Source organism: Humulus lupulus, chromosome 9, assembly GCF_963169125.1.
Source record: "Humulus lupulus chromosome 9, drHumLupu1.1, whole genome shotgun sequence".
NCBI lineage: Eukaryota > Viridiplantae > Streptophyta > Magnoliopsida > Rosales > Cannabaceae > Humulus > Humulus lupulus.
In genome coordinates, this window is record NC_084801.1 from 38,009,364 (window position 1) to 38,036,010 (window position 26,647).

A 26,647-nucleotide genomic window follows, 5' to 3' on the forward strand; every position below is an offset into this window, starting at 1 on the left:
AAATAATGGTCAAAATTTGGCTTGAAGTCTCAGACTTGCGTTATAGAGCATAAACGACGTGTGTTGAGCATCTTCAATGTAGTATTTTCCACACATAATGTCTTGAAACTCCACAATCAACACGAAATCCATCTTATTTATCATATTTAACATGTTTCTTCTCATTTCACTCTATATTATGTACTTGACCATTAAAGCCTGAAACAACAAGAAAACAAGCATAAATCTGCACTAAACAATCCTAAATAACTAAAAACACAACCTAAAACGATCTCTAAAACAAACCTAAAATGAACCTAACATGTTTCTTTGGCTTCTTTGAAAGACACAAAGGGGGAGAGTAGATACCTCCAAAAACTTGCTTTGTTTGTTGTTTTGTTTAACTCTGGACCTTATTTTGAAGGGGAGTTAAGTCTAGTTTCTTTATATGTTTGTTATAAGTTAATGCATGTTTAGAGGAGGAGTTTTTTTTTTCTATTTACTTGTAACTAACATTTGTGTTGCAGGTTTTTGAATTAATTTTGTCTATCGAATTGCCAAAGGGGGAGATTGTAAAATCATTTATTGGCATATTTGACAAAATTGACAAAATTAATTAAAGATGTATTTTCGAAATATATTGTGGGGTATTTTTCGAAATGGTTTGATGAGAAATGTTTTCTAAAAATCAGATTATTCTATATATGTTAAAAGAATAAATATATAATTTCCTATAAAAGATTATCTTGTCTTAACTTTTGTATATATGGAAATTCTTGATATTTATTTTTTGATCTGATTTGATTGTCCAGAAACCGTGTACAGCTTGCAGAGATAATGTATATATTGTTTCCTTATTTAATTAAGGAAATTGGGTTTTAAAAACTGTCCAGGTTCAATGAATTTGTTTGAACGGATTGCCAGTCTGTTTGAACAGATTCTGACTTTCCTTTTTGGGAAGATTTTCCATTTGTTGGCTGATTAGTTTCTGATTTGTTTTCCACGACCTAAAGGAATTCTAAAGGGTATATAATCATCCTTAGGTCGTTGGTTATTGATAATCTCTCTTGGTGTATTATTTTCCAAATATTTTCAAGTTTTAGAGAGACTCTTTATTATGTGAAGAACTTGAGTCCAGCAAGTTCTTAGTGGTTTATTACAGTGTACTTATGTATTATTTTCTTTGTGCTAATTGTGCAGGTAGAACACACTTGGACATTGTTCATCAAGCTTCGAGAGAAGTCTTGTTCGTGAGTCACTTTTCAGGAGGAAAAGTGCAAGTGTTATGATTTGAAGGGAGTTCAAGATCTTAGCACTTCAGAAATTTGATTAGGAGTTTAGATTACAACAGTTGCGACAAATTCGAGAGGGAGTCTTTATTTGTATAAGTCAATTTGGTTTTGTAATCGTTTAGATATTTTTCTAATAAATTTCATTCTCTGTGCGTGGCCCCGTGGACTAGTAGCAATCTACATAAATTGCTGATACTATGTATAATTTCGTGTGTTCTTTACCTTATGTTCATTTTTATCTTCTGGTGATAAACTGTTTAAACATATATGGTTTCTGTTCAAACAGTCTCTGTGTCCGTTTAAACATTTCTTTAACAGTTCAGCAATTAATTATTTAATTTGAATAATTAAGTTGGTAATCATAAAAAACGGAATTTCAAACTTTAATGTAGAAAAGGTGTTTAAGAAAATACCCCATATAACTACTATTGTGTGGATAGTTCTTTTTGCAGAATAAGTTTCATGATGGTTATTTTGATGTTTTTATCCTTTGTCTTATCCATGTTAATGGTTTTTCTTTTGTAGTACTTTTGTGTGCTATATATATAAATAGGACGCCATGTCTTATCCTTATTTTATTTCGGACTGCATGAATGAAAATTTTAATTCTTGCTAACAAGTTTGCCTTTACTTTTCCAAATATGTTCAAGCATCTTAATAAACAAGGAATACAAACCTATCTTTCTCTTTAGAGTATCATTTTTTTCACTCTAAGTCTTTCTCCGAAAAGTACTTTAGATGGTCTATATATTAGTATTACAGTATGGAGGTGGGTCTTTCTCAAAATACTTTCTCTTTGGTCCACCATTCTTACTTTTTACATGATTCTTTGAGACACATTTTGATTGGAACATGCATGTCAATTTCATAAACAAATTTTCTAGGCAAATGATTAACTAAAATCAGAAAAGTTATTACTTTTTTTCTTTTAACAAAACTACTAAATTAATCAAGTGTAATTGTTCTCTAACTATAGTAATTTCGTACGTCTTATAACTCTATTTATGAATCAAGGAAAACCTATTCTCTGTTTTGAACTTTTGCAAACAGATTGTCTAGAGAAAGAAAGGACAAATGTGTGTGTGTGGACATAAATAATGATGCAAGTAAAACAAAAAGCAGGATCAGGGACAATTTGTTAAATAGAAAAAGAAAACTAATGAAAACCAATTTACTTATGTATGATATATACCAATATATATAGTATAGTTTTTTGATCTACTTCTTGGAGACAACTAAATCATTAGAGACATGTCATTTGATTGAATTGTATTAATCTCATGTAACATCAAAACTAAACTGAGTAGGCAAGTGTTATAACAGTTAATTGCTTTTATTTCTTCTTGGCATCTCCTTTGTCATGAATTGTGCAGACTTAAGATCCTTTAGTGGGTAAATCTTCTACAATCTTAGTCTTAAATATATATATATCATATATGTTTTTTTTTCTGACATTATATATGTGTTTGTGAGTCAATTATCATATTTTTTTTATGGTTAAAGAGTTTTAGAAATAGAAAATGAAATCAGTTATGTTTTGAAGTTAAATGTTGGGTTTAATGATTCAATTCTTCTAATTGTCCTCTAATTTTACCTGTTATGCTTTTCTATGTTGCTTCATTTTTAATTCTTTGTGCACTGATATATGTTTCTTCAATCATTTTTCTCTTTATTTTATTTCGTGGGCATTGTAATATAGGACTAAGTTCCTCAAGCTATGAGATAAAGCTTCTCAGCAATACTCTTGAATACATAGTTCAGAAATAAATATAAATCTGGTTATATGTATAATTTAAGAATGACCAAAATCAAAGTGTTTTTCGAATGACTGAACTTCTGTAATAATTATTCATGTTGCAAACCATTCTTTGATTCGTCTACCAAGTAGAGTATATATTTTATTTCACTTTCTTGTTTGATAGCTTGCAAGTGTTGGATAAGATTGTTGTCATATACTTGACCTTCGAGATTGGGTTCGTTTGACATTGTTTGTTCTCTGTCTTGTTACTTTGAACACTTGTCTTTTTTTATTACTGTGTACTATATATATATATATATATGTGTGTTCATTCTGTTTTATGTTGATGTTACTAAGAAATGCAATATTGATTTGTTTTTACATATCTTTCCTGGTTTGCACATTATGTGTTTGTCTGAATGCCTCAAAGAATAATATTGCACTCTTGTTCTAGTTTTTGTAATTCTATAATGTGGCTTCTAGTTTTTGTAATACAAGATGTCTTTTAGTTTTATGATATATTCACCCCTTAATAAAAGAATATTACTATTTGGCAACTTAAGGTGTCCAACACCACATGAGGTGGCACCCCATGATTGGTTAGCGATACCACATAATACTTATTAAATTCAAATAAGTGGGACCTGATATTGGATTGCACCATTAGCGGTATGCCACACATTGCGCACCCTAAGAAAATTCTTTTAGGGCACCCGAAGAGAGCCATAAAAACTTTATTTAAAGACACTCAACGAGATATTTTAGGACACGCGGTGCTGAGTCCTAAAAACACTCTTTTAGGACTCGCAATGTGCGCCGTAAAAATATTCTTTTAAGGCTTGCAAGTCGCATCCTAAAAAACTTCACTTTTAAGGCTCTCAAATAGAGGGCTTGCGGGGGGCACGCCTTAAAAACTTTTATGAGCCCTAAAAAATATTTTTTGTAGTAGTGTTCAAAGGGAACCATCAAAACAATTTTCCATGAAGGACTTGGATGCTGCAAAAAAAATCCTTGAGTTAAGGATTTCACGAGTGAGGGTGAATTAGACATTAAAACTATCATAAAAGAATTTTGTGAAGAAAGTGCTCAGCAGATTTAGCATGAATGAAGCGAATCCTATAAGTATTCATTTAGCAAACCATTTTAAGTAACCCAATGAAAACTCACCCTTAGTAGAGCAAGAACATCACATGGAAATGTGTCTTATCCATATGCTATTGGAAGTCTCATGCATGATGGTGGGTACACGATCAGACTTTGCACATGAAATGGAAGTTGTGAGTAAATATACGAACAACCAATGAAAACAACACTAAGAGACAATGAAGTAGCACTACTATAAATTTGGGATTTCCCGACACCCAACTATGACAATCAACTCTGTTGACTGTTGTAATTGCTTGGCGTGACTCTACGCCGACAATTAAAAACTGTAGGCCTAGAAACCAATGCCAAAAGTTAATAACTGTCACCATTGCTTTTGACTGTCGTTATTGACCCCAACGCCAACAGTTAATTTGAGACAGTTAATTTGAGACTAATCCCGACAGTTAAAAACTGTCGCTATTGACCCCAATGCCGACAGTTAAGTTGAAATTAATGCCGATTGTTAAAAATTATCGTTGCTGACCCAAACGCCGACAATTAATAAAAGCCCAATACCGACAAGTATAAACTGCCGCCAAAATTCAAATAAAAAATATTTAAGAATATAATTAATGAATAATATAATTATAAAAATAAACTAAATCATATAAATATATTTTTAACAATGATGTATTAATTACAATATTTATAAAGTATTTTACTTTATTAATTGGATAACTTTATAATAATTTTTATAAACTTTACAAGTTTATTAGTTGTAATTTTTTTATTATTATATTTTATTTTTAAATTTAGTTAATTATATTTGAAATAATTAGTAAAAAAATACATTAAAAAATGCTTTATATGTGAACAGTAGATAATTTAAAATAATTATATATGTTAACATTATATATTATTATATTGTAATGCCATATAATTTCTTCTTCTTTTGATTATCAAACTTTTAAATAATTTTTAATATTGGATAGTAATAGATTTTTTATTAAGTATATTTTACATAAAAAAAATAATTAAAAAAAGTTTTTCTTATATATATATATATATAGAAAAATATATCAACAATATTTATATAGATAATACAATTAAAAAAATCAACATCATTTGAAATAATTAGTAAAAAGGATTTTAAAACAATATCATTTTTTCAAAAAAAGCAATCACTTTTTTTTTCAGGTGAAGTTTCAATACAATAAAATTCACTTTTAACAACACATAAACATAAGTTTATTAGAAAAGTATTATAATATATGTGATAGTACTTAAAATTAAAATGCGGCAAAGGGGAAATAAAGAGCGCCAAGTGAAATATAAGTGTTATTTTTTTTAATCAATTTGTTTTGTCTTTGTCTCTCTCTCATCATCTGTTTTCATTTTCTTTCTCCTGCTGCCCCTTTTCTTTTCCTCAAACCCTACTTGAAAAAAATTGGTAAAGAGTTCACACTACAAGAAATAAGGCTTTTGCCGGTGCAATTCAAAATTGTGTCGGCAAAAAAACTTTTACCGGTGCATTTAGTGAATCACGCCGGCAAAAACAAACACTTTTGCCAGCGCAACCCCGAATTGTGCCGGCAAAGATCTATCAGATTTTAAAAAAAAAAATACCATACACTTTTGCCGGCGCATTTCACCTAACGCGCCGGCAAAAGTCAAAACGTGCATTTTAAATTTGTGCACGTTTTCAACAAAGTAGGTGGCTAGACTTTTGCCGACGCGTTTTGTTGCGCTGGCAAAAGTCTATTTTGCGTCGGTAAAAGTCAGACTAATTAAAACGACACTGTTTTGTCCTAGGGTTTTATTAAAGACTTTTGCCGGCGCAACGAAACGCGCCGACAAAAGTCATAGCGATTTTAGTGCAGCCGTGAGCCCTTCTTCCCCATTTTCATATTTTTTTCTCAACTCCTTCTCTCTTCTCTCTGGTTTGATGTCCAACCACCCCATGCCATAATCTCACCGTGGCTCAACTCAAATAGTAACGCTCTTCTCTCTCAAGTTTAGTAAATCCAATGGCAAAAATTTTAACATTTTTAGACTTTTTCTTTATATCTCATTTTGTAATTGTATATTTTTTTTTGTTCTCTCTTTATAAACAGGTGCACCAAAGTGTGTACAGCTCCAATCTCTCAGTAGAACAACTCCAAGGGTTAGTTTATGTATATATGTATATATATATATGTTTATGTCTGTTTATATATATATATGTATATATATTTATATGTCTGTATATGTATATTTATATTTATATGTCCGTTTTTTGTATATATGTATATATGTTTGTTTATGTATATATGTATATATGTAAATGTGTGTGTACATATGTTTATTTAATGTTAATTTTTTTTAGAAAATTGATTAATTAATTGTGAACTATTAATATATATGGACGTGTGTGATATTTGGTATTATAGTTATATTTTTCTGTTAAAAAAACAAATAAATCTGTGTAGTTTTAGAAAAATGAGATTAATAATGAAAAAGAAAAAAAGAAATATGGTTTTAGTACTTATTAAAAAAAAAAGCTGATTTGAGTATGTATATTTTTTTATTTTAATGCTTTATATGTATATTTGTTGACGCCGTTTTTCGTCAACTTAAAATATAGAGCACGTAAACAGTAAAGAATTGTGGCTAGAAAAACACAATAAAACAAGGAGGGTTTTTTACATGGTTCAACAGCGAACTCTGCCTAGTCCACGAGTCTTTGTTATTAGAACTTAGGAAACTTCTGGAAATTCTTCAGGGATGAATTCTCCAGAGTTTCTCTCAAGATCACAAAATTTTGGTCCTTTACAAAGGTACACGACTTCTCTATTTATAGAGGAAGTCTCAGAATACTGTCTCACACGTTTCTGGGAAATTATCATTTACATTAATAAATGTAATGGCTTTAAAGCCTGTAACTCCTATATACAAGGAAAGGTCCCCTAAATACCAGGGGGCGTATAACCGACTAATAAATATCCCTTTATTATAGGGAAGTTACAACAATAACTGTAGACTGCGTCTCTTCAAGTGACTCACTAAGCTGTTCGAAATCAGTAATCAGCATCGTCAGCATCATGCCAGTCCAGGTCTCTGAGTGACTTTTGAGTTGTATTATTTTCTCAAGATCAACTCGGAAAGGGTAAATACCACCGAGGCCGCCTTACTCTGAGCTCACACTCATGCCAAGCTCAGGCCACTTGATCCGAGGTCACCCGACAATGGACGTACTCCGATGTTCTGTCTTTCGAGCTTGTAAAGACTTCGAGGTTGCCCATCTTCGAGGTTGCCACCTGCTTTGAAGGTTCGATGCCTAGGTTTTGAACACGTATTCTAGATATTGCGAGCTCACACCTGACGAATCAAGCTTTCGAGATCACAATTCTCAAGGCTCGAAATCTGGGTGTAACATTTTGCCCCCTCAAAAGTATTTGTTCGAATCCTATGAGAAGGAAAATTTTAAACTACTTTCCTCGGGAACTTCACCATCACACATACTCGAGTATGGACATGTGTCAGTTGGGTATTGCTCATCCAAGGTACTTGAGTACCTTGGAAATCTGCCCACGATCGTTCGCCTGCCACCTTTTCGGTACCATCTTGTCATTTATCCCTGGCCATCGGATTTGATAAGGATCCTGGCCAATGGCTCGGATTAATCCCTTTTTACCACTTCTGATAGTCTATATATAAGGCTCCAGTCATCTTCTTCCTCTTACTTTTATGTTTATCAGAGAAGAAAGAAGAGAGAAAAAACCAGAGGCCAGCCCAGAAAGTTTTTGCTTTTGCATGTTTTCCCAGCCAAAGAAGCAAAGGACCACCAGCCTGTTCAAGACCATGAGATCATACCTGCCTCTTCAGTCATCCGTTTCTCTGCAACCACCATTTTCAGTGTGTAAGTAACTTGTATGTATACCTTCTTTTTCTTTACGCCAGTTTCTACCTTTGTTGCTTTTGCATTTATGGGAATATGCTGGTTTATTCTTTAGTTTGATATACTAGGATACTTTGACCAATAGATATTAGTTTAGGTTCCCCATTACTGGTTTTGAATCCAGTTCAAATGTAGGAAGACCCAAATATGGTCTTTTTTTCTGGGTTTTCAAATTTTGGAGGACATATCTTGTGCACCAAGATATCGGGTACAAAATCTTGATTTTAAAGAATGCACGATACACGATAATACCATTTTTAAATAACCGCCACCTTTTTTTCCTGATATTTTGGGATTCTAAAAAATTAGGCCCACTTTCCTCCCTTTTTCATGGAATACACGTCGTGACACTTAATCGGGTCTCCAGGATCGAGCTCATCTCATATCTAAGCATTTTCGAGCTTGACCTACCAGGATTGCTATTCTTGATTCCTTGCATGCATGACCCTCGCCATTTTTTCTTTCTCGCTAGATGTCACAGAATCTAGAAAGACGGTGGGGGTTGTTGCTTGCCATCCTGTATTCGCCAAAAACTCCGAGCCCGGAGTCGTTGTTTGCCCTGAACTAGCGCCTAATTTGTGAACACGAGCTAGTTCGCAAACAGGAAGAAACCCGAGCTCATTATCGTCGCCAAATCGTCGAGGTCACAGAGAAGAAGAGAAAAATCCTTCGAGAGGCTCTTTATCCGGAATCTGACTCAGATCCCAGACCGATTCCCCCTTGATCCCAGGCTAAAAGTGGTAGTCGCGTACAACTCAGGAGATCTTCGATTCTCACTGATGAGGGAGCCCTCCACCTCGCAGCCGAGGAGGGAAATTTTCGAGGCCGAGCATTATTGGAGCTCGGTTACCTCGCTAGGTCAAATAAACGATATCTTGGCCTTTCATGGTATAAGATTATCAGGCTCGCTAAGGTGTCGAGCCCCTACCTCTCATGAGCGAAACTGCCGCGCTCTAGGAGATGGAAATGCTGACAACAAGCTGAGATATGCGGCTTGGAGCCAGGAGCATATGAAGGCAGGAGCAATACTGCCTCTGAAATCTTTCTTCAAGGACTTCACAGACTTCGTTGGGTTGGCTCCATTCCAGCTCAACACTAATTCTTACAGGGTTATGTCTGCCCTGAGGTCGATATACCACGAGCTGAAGTAGGAAGGACCGCCGCCAAAGGAGATCCTGTATCTTTTCTGTTTGAAAAGCAATCCTTCCTGAGCTCGGGGAGGGGACGACTTCTATTATCTTTTGAGCTACCCCAAGGAGAAAAAGATGTTTGAGGATCTTCCCAACCATCCTCCTGACTTTAAAAAGGCCTTCTTCTGGACGGATGGCCTAGCTCCGTCTCGATATTATTCATTCAGACGGATTCGTAAGTACCCCAACCTCCTTTGTCTCTGTGCTCGGATTTTTGTCTATAGGCTCGTACTTAGTTGAAATGTATTTTATTTTCCAGCCAACTATCATCGTCCCACTCCTTCTGACGAGATGAAGGAGCATAGAGAGACCCTGCTCCAACTTCCCTATGGCAGGAGATCCCTCTCATACCTTTTGCATGAAGGTAAACTTCAAGCTTCCGGGCTCTTGGGAGATGGCCAGTCCACCTCGGATTGGTCCAACAAAAAGTATGACCGCTGGGAGCTCGTGCCTCTGCCAATAGGTATCCTCCCCCCAAGGAGAGAGGTGAGGCCCCCGCCTCCTGTTCGCCGAAGGAGCCCACAATCAGGGAACGAGGCCAACGATGAAGCCTCGAGCTCGGGTCTGGATGATCAAGGTACAATCATCCTAAGCTTGAAAATGTGGTCCCCCACCTTATTAAAGCACAAACCTGATAGGTTAGTATTGTGCGAGGATGATAGGGACCATTTTTATGTATGGACTTGGGTAGATGAACGGGTTCATAGGTTCGATAGCTGGCTCAGGAAATACGACACTATGTATAGCCTGAATGAGGTATGGGATGGAATAGCCATCCAATATGGGACCAACAACTATAGGGACCTTTCGAGGTTGACATCCACCTATAGGGAAGGTACTCCCCCCGCCTTTTCTGAAGATGGGGGAATTTCATGGTCTTCGAGCTCAAGCTCGGAGGAGAGTTCCAGTTAGGTTTTTCCCCACTCGCCTTTTCATCACTTTGTATATTTGCGTGATGCTAAGTTACTTTATATATCTTTTCTTTTTTGATAGCTCATATTGTGGTGTGACTGTGTAGGTGAGATGGACTCCGATCTTGACAATATTCTCGAGAGTGGCGGAGCAAAAAAGGAGCAAGCACCCCAGGGGGTCGCGAAAGACTGACCGGCCTGCCAAGGTCCTTAAGAGGACTGAAAAGACACCTCCTCTACCAGGTCCGCCTGGCACGAGTTCCGCAGTGGTGCCGACTCCACATGTCGGGGCCTCCACTATGGTCGAGCCCCAACCTCCTATCCTGGTTCATCCGATGCTCGATCCACCTCCTAAAAAACCCTCTGCTTCCCTAACCCACAAGTTGTCGGTTTCTACTCACGTTGAGGAGTATGTAGTTGACAATGATGTTGGGTCCCATGGGGCTACACTGGGCTTGGACATCTTGTCCCGAGTGGGTCAGAGCTTTAGCAGTTTTGATGCTCCTCATTGGCAATTTTTGAACGACGCCCGAGACTGCAACACACTCTACGAGAAGAGTGTCGAGCTTACCGCTGCGGTAACTTTTCTTTTCTCGCTACTAGCTATATTTATAGACGGTCCGTATGCTAATTTTGATTTCTTTGTATGCCAGGCTCTTGCTATCTCTGCTCAGCTCAACTATAAACTGAACAATGAGATCCATTCGAGCAAATCCTATGCTCAGGAGGAGAAGGATCTCCAACTCAAATTAAGTGATGAACTAAAGGCAACAAAGGAAAAGCTTTAGGCAGGAGCCGAGGCGCTTAAGGCAAAGACGTCCGAGCTTGAGAAGCAGAACGCTAGGCTCGCGGAGCTTGAGAAGGAGAACACTAGGCTTGCGGAGCTTGAGAAGGAGAACGCTTGACTCAAGGAGGATAATGCCAAGCTCGAAGAAGACAAGGCTGCCACTTTTGATATAATTGAGGGTGAAAAGACTCTTCTTCTTGAAGAGTTTAAGGAGAAAAAGGATCGGGCGGTCGATCTGGCCATATACAGGATATGGGCCGACAATGACGACCTCGATACCAGCTTCTTAGGTCCTCTTGAGGCGAAATTTATAGAGAAATGGCAGGCTCGGCTTGAGGATGAGGAGGTTGCTCGTGATGGCTCGAAGGGAGCTGGGGGGGACGCTGATGGTGAAAAGGCCAAGGAGACTGCTCTTTCATTAATCTTACCTCGGGGCTACGTCCCCTTATTTTTATAATTGTTTTAATTTATGCTCGTAGGGCTGATACAATTTTTTTTTTTTTTTTTTGGCTTTCTTTTAATATATATGCTTTACATTTCTTAGTTTGAAATATTTTGCACATTTTATATTAAAGAATCGTATATGCTTGTTTATTCGCACAAACATAGTTTGGATTTAGGCTCGAGGCTCAATGCATTCATGCATAGTTTGCTCAAATTATCCACTTCCGATCTTGTTATTTGTCAAGGTCGGATATTACTTTAACCATGCACCCGAAAGTACTTGTATGGTGTGTAATGCAAACGGTTTAGTTATATCTTACTTTTTAGTTACTTTTTCTCGTCCTCGGTTATCTCTCCGAGGTTATGAGTTTGAAACTATTGTTTTATAAGATACTTTAGCCTCGATCTCGACTTAACTCGAAGCGGGTTTATGTTCCAAATTACTGTCGATTAGTTTTAGCTGCTTTGCTCCAAACCTATTAAGGTCGTGTTTGGTTTGTAATCCATACACATATATTTTTAATCTAGTTCGCATATTTGGTTACATCCAAACATTTTTATCTTTTGATAATTTGGTTACGTCCAAACTATCTAAGCTCGCGCATTTGGTTACATCCAAACACTTGTACGTTTTTGATAATTTGGTTATATCCAACTTATCTTAGCTCGCGTATTTGGTTACATCCAAACACTTGTACGTTTTTGATAATTTGGTTGTATCCAACTTATCTTAGCTCGCGTATTTGGTTATATCCAAACACTTGTATGTTTTTGATAATTCGGTTATATCCAAATTATCTTAGCTCGCGCATTTGGTTATATGCAAACACTTGCATGTATTTCGTATATGTTACTTTATTTTTCAAGCTGGTGGTATTTATATATTAGAATGATGCCCCCTTAATATCCTATGAATGTGACCATAGGTTATTAGATTAAGTGAGACTGCAAAAGTAAACCATATTAGACGAAATAAATCTTTATTTGATAAAATCCAAAAGTAGGCAAAACAGTATAGATAAACAAGCATGGTTACAGGCAACATCCTTCCTATACTATTGATAGTAAGGTCTTAGGTGTTCGCCATTCCATGCTCGCGATACTAGGCTCCCATCCAATCTCGCTAACTTGTAGACACCGGGTCGGATGACTGACTCTATCTGGTAGGGTCCTTCCCAATTTGGCTCGAGCACGCCAGCTGCTGGATCTCGCGTTGCCAAAAATACACGTCTTAGCACCAAATCTCCCACACCGAACTTTCGATCCCGAACCCTCTTGTTGAAGTACCTAGTAGCTCGCTCTTGGAATGCAGCGTTTCTTAGTTGAGCTTCGTTTCTTCTTTCTTCGATCAGGTCTAAGGTATCTTCAAGCTGAGTGTGGTTCGAGTCTTGGTCATAAGTGTGGGTTCGAATTGTAGGAATTTCGACCTCAACTGGAAACATAGCCTCGCAACTGTACGCCAGAGAGAACGGGGTATGTCCTGTTGACGTTCGGGCCGTAGTCCTATATCCCCATAGGACTTGGGGCAATTCTTCGGGCCATCGCCCTTTTGCTTCTTCCAACTTTTTCATCAGTGAACTCTTGAGAGTTTTGTTTACAGCTTCGACCTGGCCATTCGCCTGGGGATGAGGTACTGACGAAAAACTCTTTATTATTCCATTTGTTTTTGCAAAAGTTGGTGAACAAGTCGCTATCGAACTGGGTTCCGTTGTCAGATACAATTTTCCTCGGCATCCCATATCGACATACAATGTTCTTTACCACTAAGTCAAGGACTTTTTTGGAGGTTATAGTTGCTAATGGTTTTGCTTCTGTCCATTTTGTGAAGTAGTCTACAGCAACCACAGCATACTTCACTCCACCCTTGCCAGTTGAGAGAGAGCCTATGAGGTCGATTCCCCATACCGCAAATGGCCATGGGGAAGTCATCATGGTCAGCTCGGATGGTGGAGCTCGAGGAATCGTGGCGAATCGCTGGCACTTATCACACTTCTTTACGTACTCGAAAGAATCCGACTTGATGGTAGGGCAGAAATAACCTTGGCGTATGATTTTCTTAGACAGGTTATGCCCCCCAGTATGGTCTCCACAGAACCCTTCGTGAATTTCTTCAATGATTTTCTTGGCTTCGGGTGGAGTCACACACCGAAGTAATGGCATGGAATATCCCCTTCTATACAGCCTTCCATCCAAAATGGTATGACGGGGGACTTGATACATCAATTTTCGATCCTGGTTTCGATCTTTCGGAAGGACGCCGGTCTCGAGATATACGACTATCGAAGTCATCCAAGTAGGTTCGGAATCAATCACACATACGTCTTCCTGCTCTGGCTCGTTAATACTAGGTGTCGAGAGATGTTCAATTGGCACAACATTTAGCTCATCATTCTCGGTCGAAGTAGCGAGCCAAGCTAAAGCATCTGCATTCGAGTTTTTCTCTCGGGGAACCTGTTCGATCGCATAAAACTCGAAATGTTCCAATGCTGACTTTGCCTTTTCTAAGTAAGCTGCCATTTTCATGCCATGATCCTGGTATTGTCCCAAAATTTGGTTAACCACTATCTAAGAGTCGCTGTAGCAGTGTATTGCTTTAGCTTTGAGCTCTTTGGCTATACGAAGTCCCGCTAGTAAAGCCTCGTATTCGGCCTCATTATTCGATGCGTTGAAGTGGAATCTTAAGGCAGAATGAAATCTGCTTCCTGCGGGAGTGATCAAAATGACCCCTGCCCCCGATCCATTTTCATTAGATGACCCATCATCATTGGTCATGCCAGTACATTCCACTATAAAGTCTGCCAAGGCTTATGCCCTAATGGTCGTCCTTGGGTGGTAGGTGATCTCGAATTGCCCTAGTTCAACTTCCCATTTAAGAAGTCGACCTGAAGCTTCTGGCTTAGACAAGACTTGTCTCAGTGGTTAATCAGTTAATACATGGATAGGGTGTGCTTGAAAGTAGGGTCGAAGTTTTCGAGATGAATGAATTAAGCTTAGAGCTAGCTTTTCCATCAAGGGGTATCTCGACTCTGCCCCCAGTAATCTTTTACTGATGTAATATATGGGTCTCTGCACCTTCTCTTCCTCTCGCACGAGCACTGCACTTATCGCATGCTCGGTAGTGGCAAGATATAAATATAGCACTTCTCCCGTAATAGGTTTTGACAAGATGGGGGGTTCTGGGAGGTGCATTTTAAGCTCCTGGAAGGCCAGCTCGCACTCTTCCGTCCATTCAAATTTCTTGCTTCCCCTCAGTAGGTTGAAAAACGGAAGACAACGGTCTGTAGATTTCGAGATAAACCTACTTAGCGCCGCCATTCTGCCGGTCAAACTTTGGACATCTTTGTGTCTTCAAGGTGAGGGCATGTTGATCAGGGCCTGGATCTTGTCAGGGTTAGCTTCTATTCCACGAGCGTTTACAATGAAACCCAAGAATTTTCCTGATGATACCCCAAAGGAGCATTTCTGAGGGTTAAGCTTCATGTTATATTTCTGGAGTACGGCAAAGCACTCTTCGAGATCATCAACATGGTTATCTTTAAGTTGAGACTTGACTAGCATGTCATCAACATAAACTTCCATGTTATTCCCTATTTTCTCTGAAAACATCATGTTCACGAGCTGCTGGTATGTGGCCCCATCATTTTTTAGCCCGAATGGCATGACATTATAACAATATAGCCCTTTGTCCGTTATGAAGCTCGTATGTTCCTGGTCAAGGGCATGCATGGAAATCTGGTTATATCCAGAATAGGTATCCATGAATGACATCAGTCCATGCCCTGCTGTGGCATCCACGAGCTGGTCAATCCGTGGTAAGGGAAAATAGTCTTTCGGACAGGCCTTGATGAGGTCCAAATAGTCAATATAGGTTCACCACGTCCCATTAGGCTTTGGGACCAGTACCAGATTGGGTACCCAGTCGGGGTAAAAAGCATCCCTAATGAATCGATTTGCTTTTAACCTGTCGACTTCCACTTTCAGTGCCTTCTTTCTATCGTCGTCCAGCTGTCTTCGCTTTTGTTGCTTCGGTGGGAAGCTTTTATCGATATTTAACGTGTGGCTCACAATGTTCGGACTTATTCCTACCATGTCCGAATGTGACCACGCGAAGACATCCTGGTTTTTCTTCAAGAAGCTAATTAATTGCTATTTAGTTTCTTCCTAGAGATTTTTCCCGACCTTTACCGTTTTGGAAGGACTCTTCGAGCTTGATTTCTTCGAGCTCTTCTAATGGTTTGAGGTCAGCTTTCTCCTCCACCCTCGGGTCGATTTCTTCATCTATCTCCAAGATTGTCCCATTTTTATTTTGAATAATCACGAGTGCCTGTGTGCTAGTCTGTTTCTTTCCTCTCAAGGAAATGCTATAACATTCCCTTCCAGCCAACTAGTCTCCCTTCAACGTCCCGATGCCACTAGGAGTTGGGAACTTAACGGCCAGATGCCTTACAGACGAGACTGCCCCCAGCCCTACTAGGGCAGGTATTTCGAGCAGCACGTTGTAGGCCGAAGGTAGGTCTACTACTATGAACTCCATCATCTAGGTTTTTGAGACTAGGTAGTCTCCCAAGGTTACGGGGAGTTCGATGGACCCCATGCAAGCGGTCCGTTCTCCTGAAAAACAGTGCAGTGTTGTCGCACATGCTTTCAAGTCGCAAAGAGTGAGTCCCATTTTCTCTAATGTGGCCTTATAGAGAATGTTCACTGAGCTCCCATTGTCTATGAGAACTCGGTGAACTCTCTTATTCGCAAGCTGGAGAGTGATGACCAGTGGGTCATGGTGAGGAAACTAAACATGGGACGCATCATCCTCAGTAAAGGTTATTGGTTGAGACTCAATCTTTTGGCTTTTTGGAGCTCTAGGTTCGGGCTCATAAGGAGACTCGTCCCCAGTTTTTAGCTTGTTCACATATCTTTTTTGGGCATTCCTGCCCATGTCCGCGAGATGAGGCTCTGCCGAGATTGTTATCACGTCTTCTCCATCAATTGGAGGGGCCCTATCTTCTTCCCTGGCTCGGGAATTGTTGTTTTGTGCAAGTTGTGGCGCAGCTGCGCTCTGGCTTGTAGACGCCTGATTAGTATTCTGGTTTTTGACATATTTTCTGAAATAGCTGCTCAAGATCAATCCTTCGATCTCATCTTTCAACTGTCGGCACTCATCAATAGTGTGCCCGGTGTCTCTGTGAAATTGACAATATTTGCTAGAGTCCCTCTTGGACTTTTGATTTCTCATGGGGTCTGGACGCCTGAAAGGGACCTGGTTTTCATTAGCCAGGTATATGTTCTCCCGAGACTCGTTGAGCTCGGTGTACACTTTGTACACGGCGAAATATCTCTCCCCTTTCTTCTTCTTTCCCCCTTCAGCCTCGGGGTTACTTCCTTCGTTCTTCTTTCTCTTGGAAGGGTTTTCCGCAATAGGCGTTGAGGCTGGTGGGTCCGCCGAGGTTGAGGCAGAGTTTACGTTTATTGTTGTAGTTACAGGCTGGGAGTTCATATTCAGTGTCGACCTCGCCTCCTCTACATTGACAAACCTCTGACCTCGTTTATTAAACTTGGTTAGGGACCTCACTGGTTTTCTCTGCATATCATCCCAGAGAGCACTTCCTGGCATTACTCCAACCTGGACAGCCATTAGATGACCGCTGTCATCCACATTTCGAGCTCGAGCAACTTCCGAGTTAAACCTCGTAAGGTAACTTTTCAATGTCTCGCCTGGCTGCTACCGAACGTTAGTCAGAGTTGATGCCTCATGTCTAACCCCCATCATGACTCTGAAATGCTTCTTGAAATCCTTTGATAGCTGATCCCAAGAAGTGATTGAATGTCTTTTATATTTCTCGAACCAGCTTTTGGCTGGTCCCGTGAGTGATGTCGGAAACAACATGCATCTGAGCTCGTAACCCACGTTACTTGCTCTCATTATGGTATTGAATGTACTCAGATGGCTGTATGGGTCGGACTTTCCCTCAAAAGTTAGGACATGAGGGATCAGAATCCTCATGCCGACCCCGACCTTTCTCATTTTGCAAAAGTCTGAAGGCCTTTTCCAACTAGCCAATTCTTTCCTGGACCGGGTCCGCGAGGGGTCTTGCCTGAAATTGGCTGTCATTGATCATAATTTCAGGCTCGCACCTCCGCAGGGGATCTTTACGCCCATTTAGGCGATCCCTCAGGTCCGGGTTTGACGGGTTAACATTACCCCGATTCTGATTCAAGTGCTCCCGCAGGACGGAGCGATTCCTGTGGTTCCCAGTATTCTTTCGACCTCGATCATACATACTGACTGATTAAGTATCTCCTGAGTCATCACTGGTAAGACTCGTCGCATGATTATTTCGAGATGGATCTCTTTCATGCTGCCTCGTCTCTGCAGTGCGAGACCGGGACATTTGACTTCTTGTAGATTGGGCGCCTCTCCGCTCCCTGAAGGCTTCTCTGTTCCCTTTCCTCCTTCCTGCACGTCTTTCCTCATCATCTCGAACCGGTTGAGTATTCCTGCGAGGCGGTGAAGGGAATCTTATAGGTGATGGTGGGAAACGTATGGGTGATGGTGGCTGCCACCCATTTCGAGGCCTAGATGGTCTGGAGTTTTCCCGAGACGGGTCGGTTGCACTCTGCATGTTACCAGGGACTTGAGCCGAGCCTCTGTAGGGGCTCGGTTATTCCCAGTTCCCGCTGGTACCTCCGCAGTTGAATTAACCGGAGCCCTAGCTTAGGTACTTCTTCGGGGTCTCGAGGGAGCAGATTGCTCCGCTGGTTCCGGAGGTTGCTCTGGCCTCCTCGTGGCAGCATTTTTTCGAGGACGTCCACAAGGCCTGCGGGGAGGAACATGCACGTCCCTCGGAGGAGGGGCTTGGTTTTCACGCGGAGGTGGAGGCTGAGCCGCCTGAGCCTCTGCGGCTAACCTAGCCAACTCCTCATTCCGCTTATTAGCTTCAGCTGTCGGTTTTCAAGTTCCACAATAGGAACGTACCATTCAGGATTGTAGTACATATCCTCATCCTTTGGAGGTGCTGGAGGTCCCCGAGAATCTGAGGACTCGCTTCCCTCTTCAGTATCCGGGTTTACCATTGGCTGCTTCCCAGGGCGTCTTGGATAGTTTTCTTCAGGAATGTTTTGATCGTTTACGGCCATAACTGTTCAGGGATCGCACTGCTTAAGGCTGTCAACGAGAGCACCAAATTGTTGACGCCATTTTTCGTCAACTTAAAATGTAGAGCACGTAAACAGTAAAGAATTATGGCCAGAAAAACACAATAAAACAAGGAGGGTTTTTTACGTGGTTCAGCAGTTAACTCTGCCTAGTCCACGAGTCTTTGTTATTAGAACTTAGGAAACTTCTAGAAATTCTTCAGGGATGAATTCTCCAGAGTTTCTCTAAAGATCACAAAATTTTGTTCCTTTACGAAGGTACACAACTTCTTTATTTATAGAGGAAGTCTCAGAATACTATCCCACACGTTTCTGGGAAGTTATCCTTTACATTAATAAATTTAATGGCTTCAAAGCCTGTAACTCCTATATACAAGGAAACGTCCCCTGAAGACTAGGGGGTGTATAACCGACTAATAAATATCCCTTTATTATAGGGAAGTTACAACAATAACTGTAGACTGCATCTCTTCAAGTGACTCACTAAGCTGTTCGAAATCAGCAATCAGCATCGTCAGCATCATGCCAGTCCAGGTCTCTGAGTGTCTTTCGAGTTGTATTATTTTCTCAAGATCAACTCGAAAAGGGTAAATACTACCGAGGCCACCTTACTCCGAGCTCACACTCATGCCGAGCTCGGGTCACTTGATCCGAGGTCACCCGAAAATGGACGTACTCTGATGTTCTGTCTTTCGAGCTTGTAAAGACTTCGAGGCTGCCCATCTTCGAGGTTGCCACCTGCTTTGAAGGTTCGGCGCCAAGGTTGTGAACACGTATTCTAGATATTGCGAGCTCACACCTGACGAATCCAGCTTTCGAGATCACAATTCTCAAGGCTCGAAATCTAGGTGTAACAATATTAAAATAATAGATTAGATTATTATATTATATTGTATATTTGCATTATACTTTATTTTTTTATATTAAAGATTATTTGTTTATAAATATTTACTAAATAAATTGTTTTGATATTACTGATATAAAAAGATTTGATATATGTTATTAATCTTGGTTTATGTTGTGTATGCTCTGGGAATATTCTATATATTGCTCTAGGAATATTCTGTATATTATGTGTAGTTTGTAGGTTTTATAAAATTTTGGGATAGTTTAAAATATAGTCGTTATGCTGGCCAAATTTCGTTAGTCTTAGGAAAATTAACATTAATTACAAAAATTATAGCCGTTAATATTAATTTTTATTTTAATGCTTTATATGTATTTTTTTTTCTTAATAACAACTATTTTTAAGTTATTTTTTGTATTTATTAATTTTTTTTTGTAAAATTATAAAAACATATTTGAATATGTATTTTTTTTTATTTTAATGCTTTATATGTATTTGTTTATTTTTGTTTGTTAATATTTATTATATTGTATTTTGTGATATATATATTTTAGTTAAAGTATGAACTTAAAAAAACAGATTAATAATGTATGTTTATATTTTTAAATTGTTTTATATTAAATGTGATATGTTTGTAAATATGTATTTAATAATTTTTTTGTATTAATAAAAAATTCAGTTTTGGTGTATGTTTTTTTGTGGTTAAATATTTTTATATATGTAAATTGATGTATTTGTTATGTTTTGTATGATCTAGGAATATTCTGGTTATATATGTGTTTAATATGTAGGTTTTAAAAATTTTGGGATAGTTTGAAATATAGTCGTTATGTTGTCCAAATCCTATTAGGGTTAGTAAAATTAATAAACGTTTAATAATTAATTAAATAAAAGTTTGTGTATAATTAAAAAATACATCAAAACATTAATTTTTAATTATAATTTAAATAAAGTAAAATTACCAATCATAATAATTAACAATTAATTTTAACATTAATATTAAATGTTTTGTAATAGAAAAAATTTTAAAATATAAATGATTTAAAAAAATATAATTAAGTAAAATATAAATATAATAAAATTGTTATTAATTAAGCAAATAATCAAATACAAATTGAAGAATTTAATAAAAAATTACAAAATGAAATTAATGTATAATTAAATTAATTTTAAAATAAAAGTAATAAACAATTAAATGATTTAAAAAAATTGTAATAATTAATAATTAGCTATATTTTCTTTGGTAAATATAAATAATTATTTTTGCCAAAGATATGATATTATTATCACTAAGTGATAATAAAGGAGACAAACGGTCATGAATTATTTTGACTATCATTTCCCTTATTTTAAGACAATTATTAATATTTTCTGAATTATTTCGCTTGAAGATGGCGAGTGACAGAAGCTGGATGAGTGCGAGGAATCATTGGTCTCTAGAGTATAGAAATTGTGTTAAGGAGTTTTTCGAGATTGCTAAAAATCAGATGAACGATCGAGGTTTGGTTCGTTGTCCGTGCAAGAAATGTGGGAATGTTAAGTTCCAGCCTATAATGCAGTCATACAAAGTGTGGCATTACCATGGAGAGGCGCTGCCACCGCCACCAGATGTGGTACGAGATCAGGATAGAGATGGGATAGCGGATATCCTGAAGGATGTTTACGCTGAAGATGACGTTCCCGCTGGAAACTATAATGATCCTCCCCAAGATGATGTTCAACATCGCGACAAGTATGACAATTTATTTAAGGAGATGTCAAGTGAATTGTACCCGGGTTGCCGAAAGTATTCCGCGTTGAACTTCTTGGTGAAGCTGATGCATCTGAAAGTTATTAACAAGTGCAGCAATCATTACTTTGATGGTTTGTTGGATTGTTAGTCGACACTATGCCTGACGGAACAATTTTACTTAAGTCTAACTATGAGGCGAAGGCAAAGTTGCGGAGTATTGGATTGGGATATGAGTCCATCGATGCTTGCAAGCATGACTGTGCACTGTTTTGGAAGGAGAATGCGAACTTGGAATTCTGTCTGGTTTGTGGTGAGTGTCCCTGGCAAGATAATCGTGGGAACGGGAAGAAAATGACTCATAAGGTTATGTGGTACTTTTCGTTGACGCCGAGATTGAAAAGGCTGTATAATTCGAGATATACTTCAGAGGATATGAGATGGCATTATTCTAAATGGGCAAAGGAAGATGGTGTGATGAGGCACCCCGCTGATAGTAAGGCGTGGAAGCACCTTGATGAGTTGTACCCATCTTTTGCAGCCGAACCTCGAAATGTTAGGCTTGGGTTGGCTACAGATGGTTTCAATCCTTTTGGGAGCATGAGAAACTCTTACAGCATGTGGCCTGTGATACTTGTCCCATAAAACTTGCCGTCGTGGAAGTGCATGAAACCACAGTAATTAATGTTGTCTGTTCTAATTCCAGGTCCCTTTTCACCTGGAAAAGATATCGATGTATATATGAGACCTTTGCTTGACGAGTTGAAGGAGTTATGGTTGAATGGTGTCGAGACACAAGATGCATACAATAGTACCTTGTTCAACATGCGTGCAGCAATCTTGTGGACCATTAACGACTACCTAGCTTATGCTATGATGTATGAGTGGAGCACAAAAGGGTACAAGGCGTGCCCCGCATGCAATGAAGAAACTCCCTCTGTAGGGATTACAAGTAAAATTGCATACATTGGCCATAGAAGGTTTCTTGATATGGATCATGAATGGAGGAGCAAACAAGCACTATTCGATGGTAACAAGGAACTCAGGCCACCACCGAAAGATTACTACGGTGATGATGTGTTGAAGCAATTAGAGAATTTGCAGATTAGACATCCTGGGAAACACAAACATTTGGTGGTGTGAAACGCAAAAGGGCTCTGATTGAACTTAATTGGTCGAAGAAGAGCATATTTTTCGAGCTTGATTATTGGAAGGAATTATTGCTGAGGCATAACTTGGAGGTAATGCACATTGAGAAGAATGTTTGCGACAGTGTCTTGGGAACTTTGTTGAACTTAGAGTGAAAATCTAAAGACACTGACAAGGCAAGACCTGATCTAGCAAACATGAAAATTAGGGAAAAACTCCACCTCCGCAAAGAGGGAAACAAGTGGAAGAAATCGCACGCCCACTACAACAAAATAGATGTTTTATGACTTTAATTGGGAGACATTGGAAGTCTACAATGTCTCCCACTTAGTGAGACGTTGTTGCTAGGGTCATTGTAGGTATATATCCCACGTCTCCCGTTGGGAGACGTGCCTCACTTCCCACGTCTCCCAATGGGAGAGGTGGAAAGTCAAACGTTGACTTTCCACCTCTCCCATTGGGAGACGTGGGAAGTCACTCACCTCTCCCAATGGGAGACGTGGGAAGTCCCTAGGAGACATCCCACGTCTCCCATTGGGAGAGGTGAGTGACTTCCCACGTCTCCCAATGGGAGAGGTGGAAAGTCAACGTTTGACTTTCCACCTCTCCCATTGGGAGACGTGGGAAGTCTCCCACCTCTCCCATTGGGAGACATTGAAAGTCTCCCACCTCTCCTAATGGGAGACATTGAAAGTCTCCCACATTTAAAAAAAATAAATTAAATAAATTTATAATTAATATTATTAATTTAAATTGAATAATCAATATTAATTAATTTAATATTATTAAATTAATTTAATAATTAATTAAATTTAAATAATATTAATTTAAATTTAAATTATTTTAATCTAAATTTAAATTAATTTAATAATCAATTAAATTGGAAGAAAAAAATATATTTGTTAGATATATACAAGAAATACAATATTTGTTAGAAATATTCAAAATGAACAAATATTGCATTGTGTATGAAGAAAGAGTTAAAAAATTAAAAAAAAAAACCTATCAACGAGGTCGGTAACTTTGGATTATCGGCAACATATATGTCGCCCATTCTTGTCGCAACTCATCAATTTGTGCCTCTGTATATGATGTGCTTGTTAGCTGCAAGAAATATAAAGTAAAATATATTAATTAATTATTTGATTACATTTATAGTTTCAAAAATAATTTGTAAATTTTAATTAATAATACCGTTCTCAAGTAATGCCCAGGACTTGCATGCTCAATCAAATCCTTCAACATCCTCATTAAGTAGTATCCACATGCCACATTGTCCGGTTGGTGTGGACACTAATTATTTAAAAATATGAGTAATTTATTATTAAATTGAAACTTTTTAAAAAATGCATACATATTATTCTACTTAATTATTATAAATGTTCAAAAATTTCTGCTAAAGTTACTTACCTGAGGTTGCTTAATGCGTAGAGTATCAGGGATCTCGACATCAGGAAGATTCATAGAGAAAAAAAGATTGAAAGCGCTCACGATCACTGATACAATCTCCTCACGGTTATTTAGCTCTGAATTCACCGGATCACAACAATAAACATGATATGCATATGGTGCCAAAATAAGCAACATCCAATGTTCACTGTATAAGAAAAACAAAAAAATTATAGCTCAAATGTTAAACAAAGAAATTATTGATATGGGTCGGAAAAATGACAAGTTTTTAAACTTACCCATGGTTCCAAGGGACAAGCATAACTTGTTCTTTTGATTTTACGTCATTGCAACGTCTGAACAGATTCTGAACACGATCGTCGAATGAACTCCCTTGAGTGGCGACGATATTAGGATTGACAAATAAAAACTTATTTTGGCGACCTTGTTGTACCACATATCTGTAAATGAACCTAATACAAAAATATGAAAAATTGTTATATGAATGAATAAATCAAATTAGAAAATTAAATGAACAAACTTATTTGTCAGATATATACCTCATGTAGCTGACGAGTACTGCTTGTCCAATCTTCTCCTTTCGAGCAAACTGAAGTATGTCATCCTTAAATATATAACAGTGAGACATATCCTGATCAAAAACTTCAGACTCTATGCCTAGATTGACACACTCGCCATCATCCCAATGAGATACGATATTCTGTAATCGTTCCAATGGAGTTTGGGCCAATTGTGTTGGAGGAGTTTGTTGTCGTCTTCTTTCTCGAGGTTGTTGTGTTGATGGAGCTCTTGGTCGTTGTGATCTGGTCCTACTTGTAGAGGGAGTCTGTATACAATTATATCAACAATTAAAAAAATTACAAACAAATATAGAATTGTAAAGATAATTATGTAAAAACATGGCATCACCTCATGAGTTACATCTTCAGATATAATGACAAAATCCTTAGGCCACGCTATTGGCGTCCCAATGGCCTGAGCAACTATGTACATGTCCAAATCAGGATATGCAAAAGGGAGAGGACAGGTTGGCTTAAGAACACTCGTAATCATAACTTGGAAGTTGTTGCCTGCCTCTCTTTCAATGAGTGTACCTGATGCAACAATGTTTGAAACCGAACCAATTGCTAATTGGCATGCTCGGCCCTGCATAAGAAACATATTATATACAAATAATCATGTTGAAGCAGTAAAGAAATTTATTTGGTTTCAGAATATTCAAGAAAGTTTAATTACCTCTTGCAAAAGCGGTTGTAGTGCAACAATGTGGTGTTCTGCTTGAGGCACTACTGGGTCCGGAGTATAGTAGGACGCCTGCGCTGGTGGCACTGGTGGGTCGGGCACATAGTATGATGATGGCGCTGGTGGGACTCCAACGTTAGATCCTGACCCGCTCTGTTGGGCCAATAATTTTCTCAAGAGCTCATCTTGTTGTTGAAGGCGCTCTTCTAGGCGTTGTGCTTGTTGACGATGCTCTTCTTCTTGTTTTCGAAATCTTTCTTCAAATTCCTTTCTAATGTCGTCATTCGAAGAAGAGGCTTTTGATTTATTTTTCGTTGAGGTAGGTGTTGGAGTATTCCAATATACTGAGCGGGACACACCGTGTCCTCCAGCCCTAACACGTCCTCGAGGCTCAGGAGTGCCCAACGCCCTCGTCAGCACATCATCAGGGCCATCAGGTGCCCATTTACCCTCAGCTTGGAGTTGCCGGTAATGATCCTGTGAAACAATATTCACATAAAGTTATATATATAAGCTAATAATTTGACATATCAACATTATTAAATATGAGCACTTACAATATTTTTTTGAATCTCAGAGGCCTCTCCAATTAGCTCTCCTTTTGCATTCCGACGACCCATGCTCCATAAATCTGCCCTATCAAGTTCAGTCAGACTTTTCCCACTTTGTTCCATTAACATCTCTTCAATACGCACATAGCCTCCTCTAGAGAGGTTGTGATTGTATTTATTCAGTGCTCGATAATTTTGCATCTCCTCTCTCTTTCTTTGCCACTCGGGAGTTAATCTTGAGTTCACAAACGCTAACCATTCATCCGGAGTTATGACATTCTCAAATCCAAATGGCAAAGCTGGCGGGAACTCATTTGGGTATTTTTTCAAAGCGTCGTAAACGTGTACCCTAGTAAGATTAGTCTTCCAATTTCGGAAGTACTTTCCCGCATCCTTCAACATCTGTTGCTTTTGTTTGGGGTCCAAATCATAAGTTTTCTGCAAGTTTGAAAGTAATAAGAAGCATATTATCAAAATAATATATATTTTAAAAACATTAAATGAAATATAATTAATAAAAATATACCTTCATTGTGTCCCATATTTTATTTTTATCCACCACACTAACATCTTTCCAACTGTTAATGTTGATGGACACAGTTGCTCGAACAACTGATCCAAGCTGTGATGAAACATTACTTCTAGATCCACCCACTAGTTGACCATACTCATTGTATTCAACAGGAGTAAGATGTCCTTCACTCCTTTTTTTGGTGTTTCTAGACATCCATGTACGTCCTCTCACAGATTTATTTTCTTGCTCCACTGACTGAGAATTAGGGCGTTGCTCTCCCTCATCAGAACTACCACCAAAAGGATCAGCCTCCATCTGTGAAACATAAATATCATTATCATAACAATTTTGGACACTCATAATCAAAAGATGAAACACATTGTGATAACAACTAAGAATTTCACATATCATAAACATATGAAACCTATTAAATGGTACCTCAAGACCCATTATCATCAACCCACAATCCTTCACCATTTTCACGGAAACAAATACAATCATCATCAACTTCGTCATTATCTTCTATTGCGGTGAATGTGACAAGTTCTTCTCCGAGAGGTATATCATGTAAATCACCATCTTTAATGTTCCATTCTCTTGTTTGCGTTGGAAGAACAATTGACCATTGGTTGTCTGAAGGATCATTCACATAAAATACTTGTTTCGCTTGTGAAGCTAATATAAATCGATCA

At 38.4% G+C, this 26,647-nt stretch overlaps 1 protein-coding gene across 1 annotated transcript; it reads right to left on the minus strand.

Moving 5' to 3' along the window:
* Positions 1-191: 191 nt before the first annotated feature.
* Positions 192-26,647, minus strand: LOC133799625 (uncharacterized). The gene is made up of 6 exons (XM_062237623.1): positions 26,394-26,647; positions 25,968-26,270; positions 25,448-25,879; positions 24,885-25,367; positions 24,682-24,794; positions 192-198 (listed from the first exon to the last, which is right to left on the minus strand). The coding sequence occupies exons 1-6, from the start codon at positions 26,469-26,471 to the stop codon at positions 192-194; spliced, it is 1,416 nt and encodes a 471-aa protein (XP_062093607.1). The 5' UTR covers positions 26,472-26,647.

Bases quoted from the DNA above. Each gene is read 5' to 3' on its own strand.
- LOC133799625 (XM_062237623.1), bottom strand. From the start codon at position 26,471: ATGACGAAGTTGATGATGATTGTATTTGTTTCCGTGAAAATGGTGAAG. The intron at 26,271-26,393 runs GTACCATTTAAT...TATGTTTCACAG, and splicing joins TGATGATAATGGGTCTTGAG to ATGGAGGCTGATCCTTTTGG. The intron at 25,368-25,447 runs GTAAGTGCTCAT...ATTGTTTCACAG, and splicing joins CTGAGATTCAAAAAAATATT to GATCATTACCGGCAACTCCA.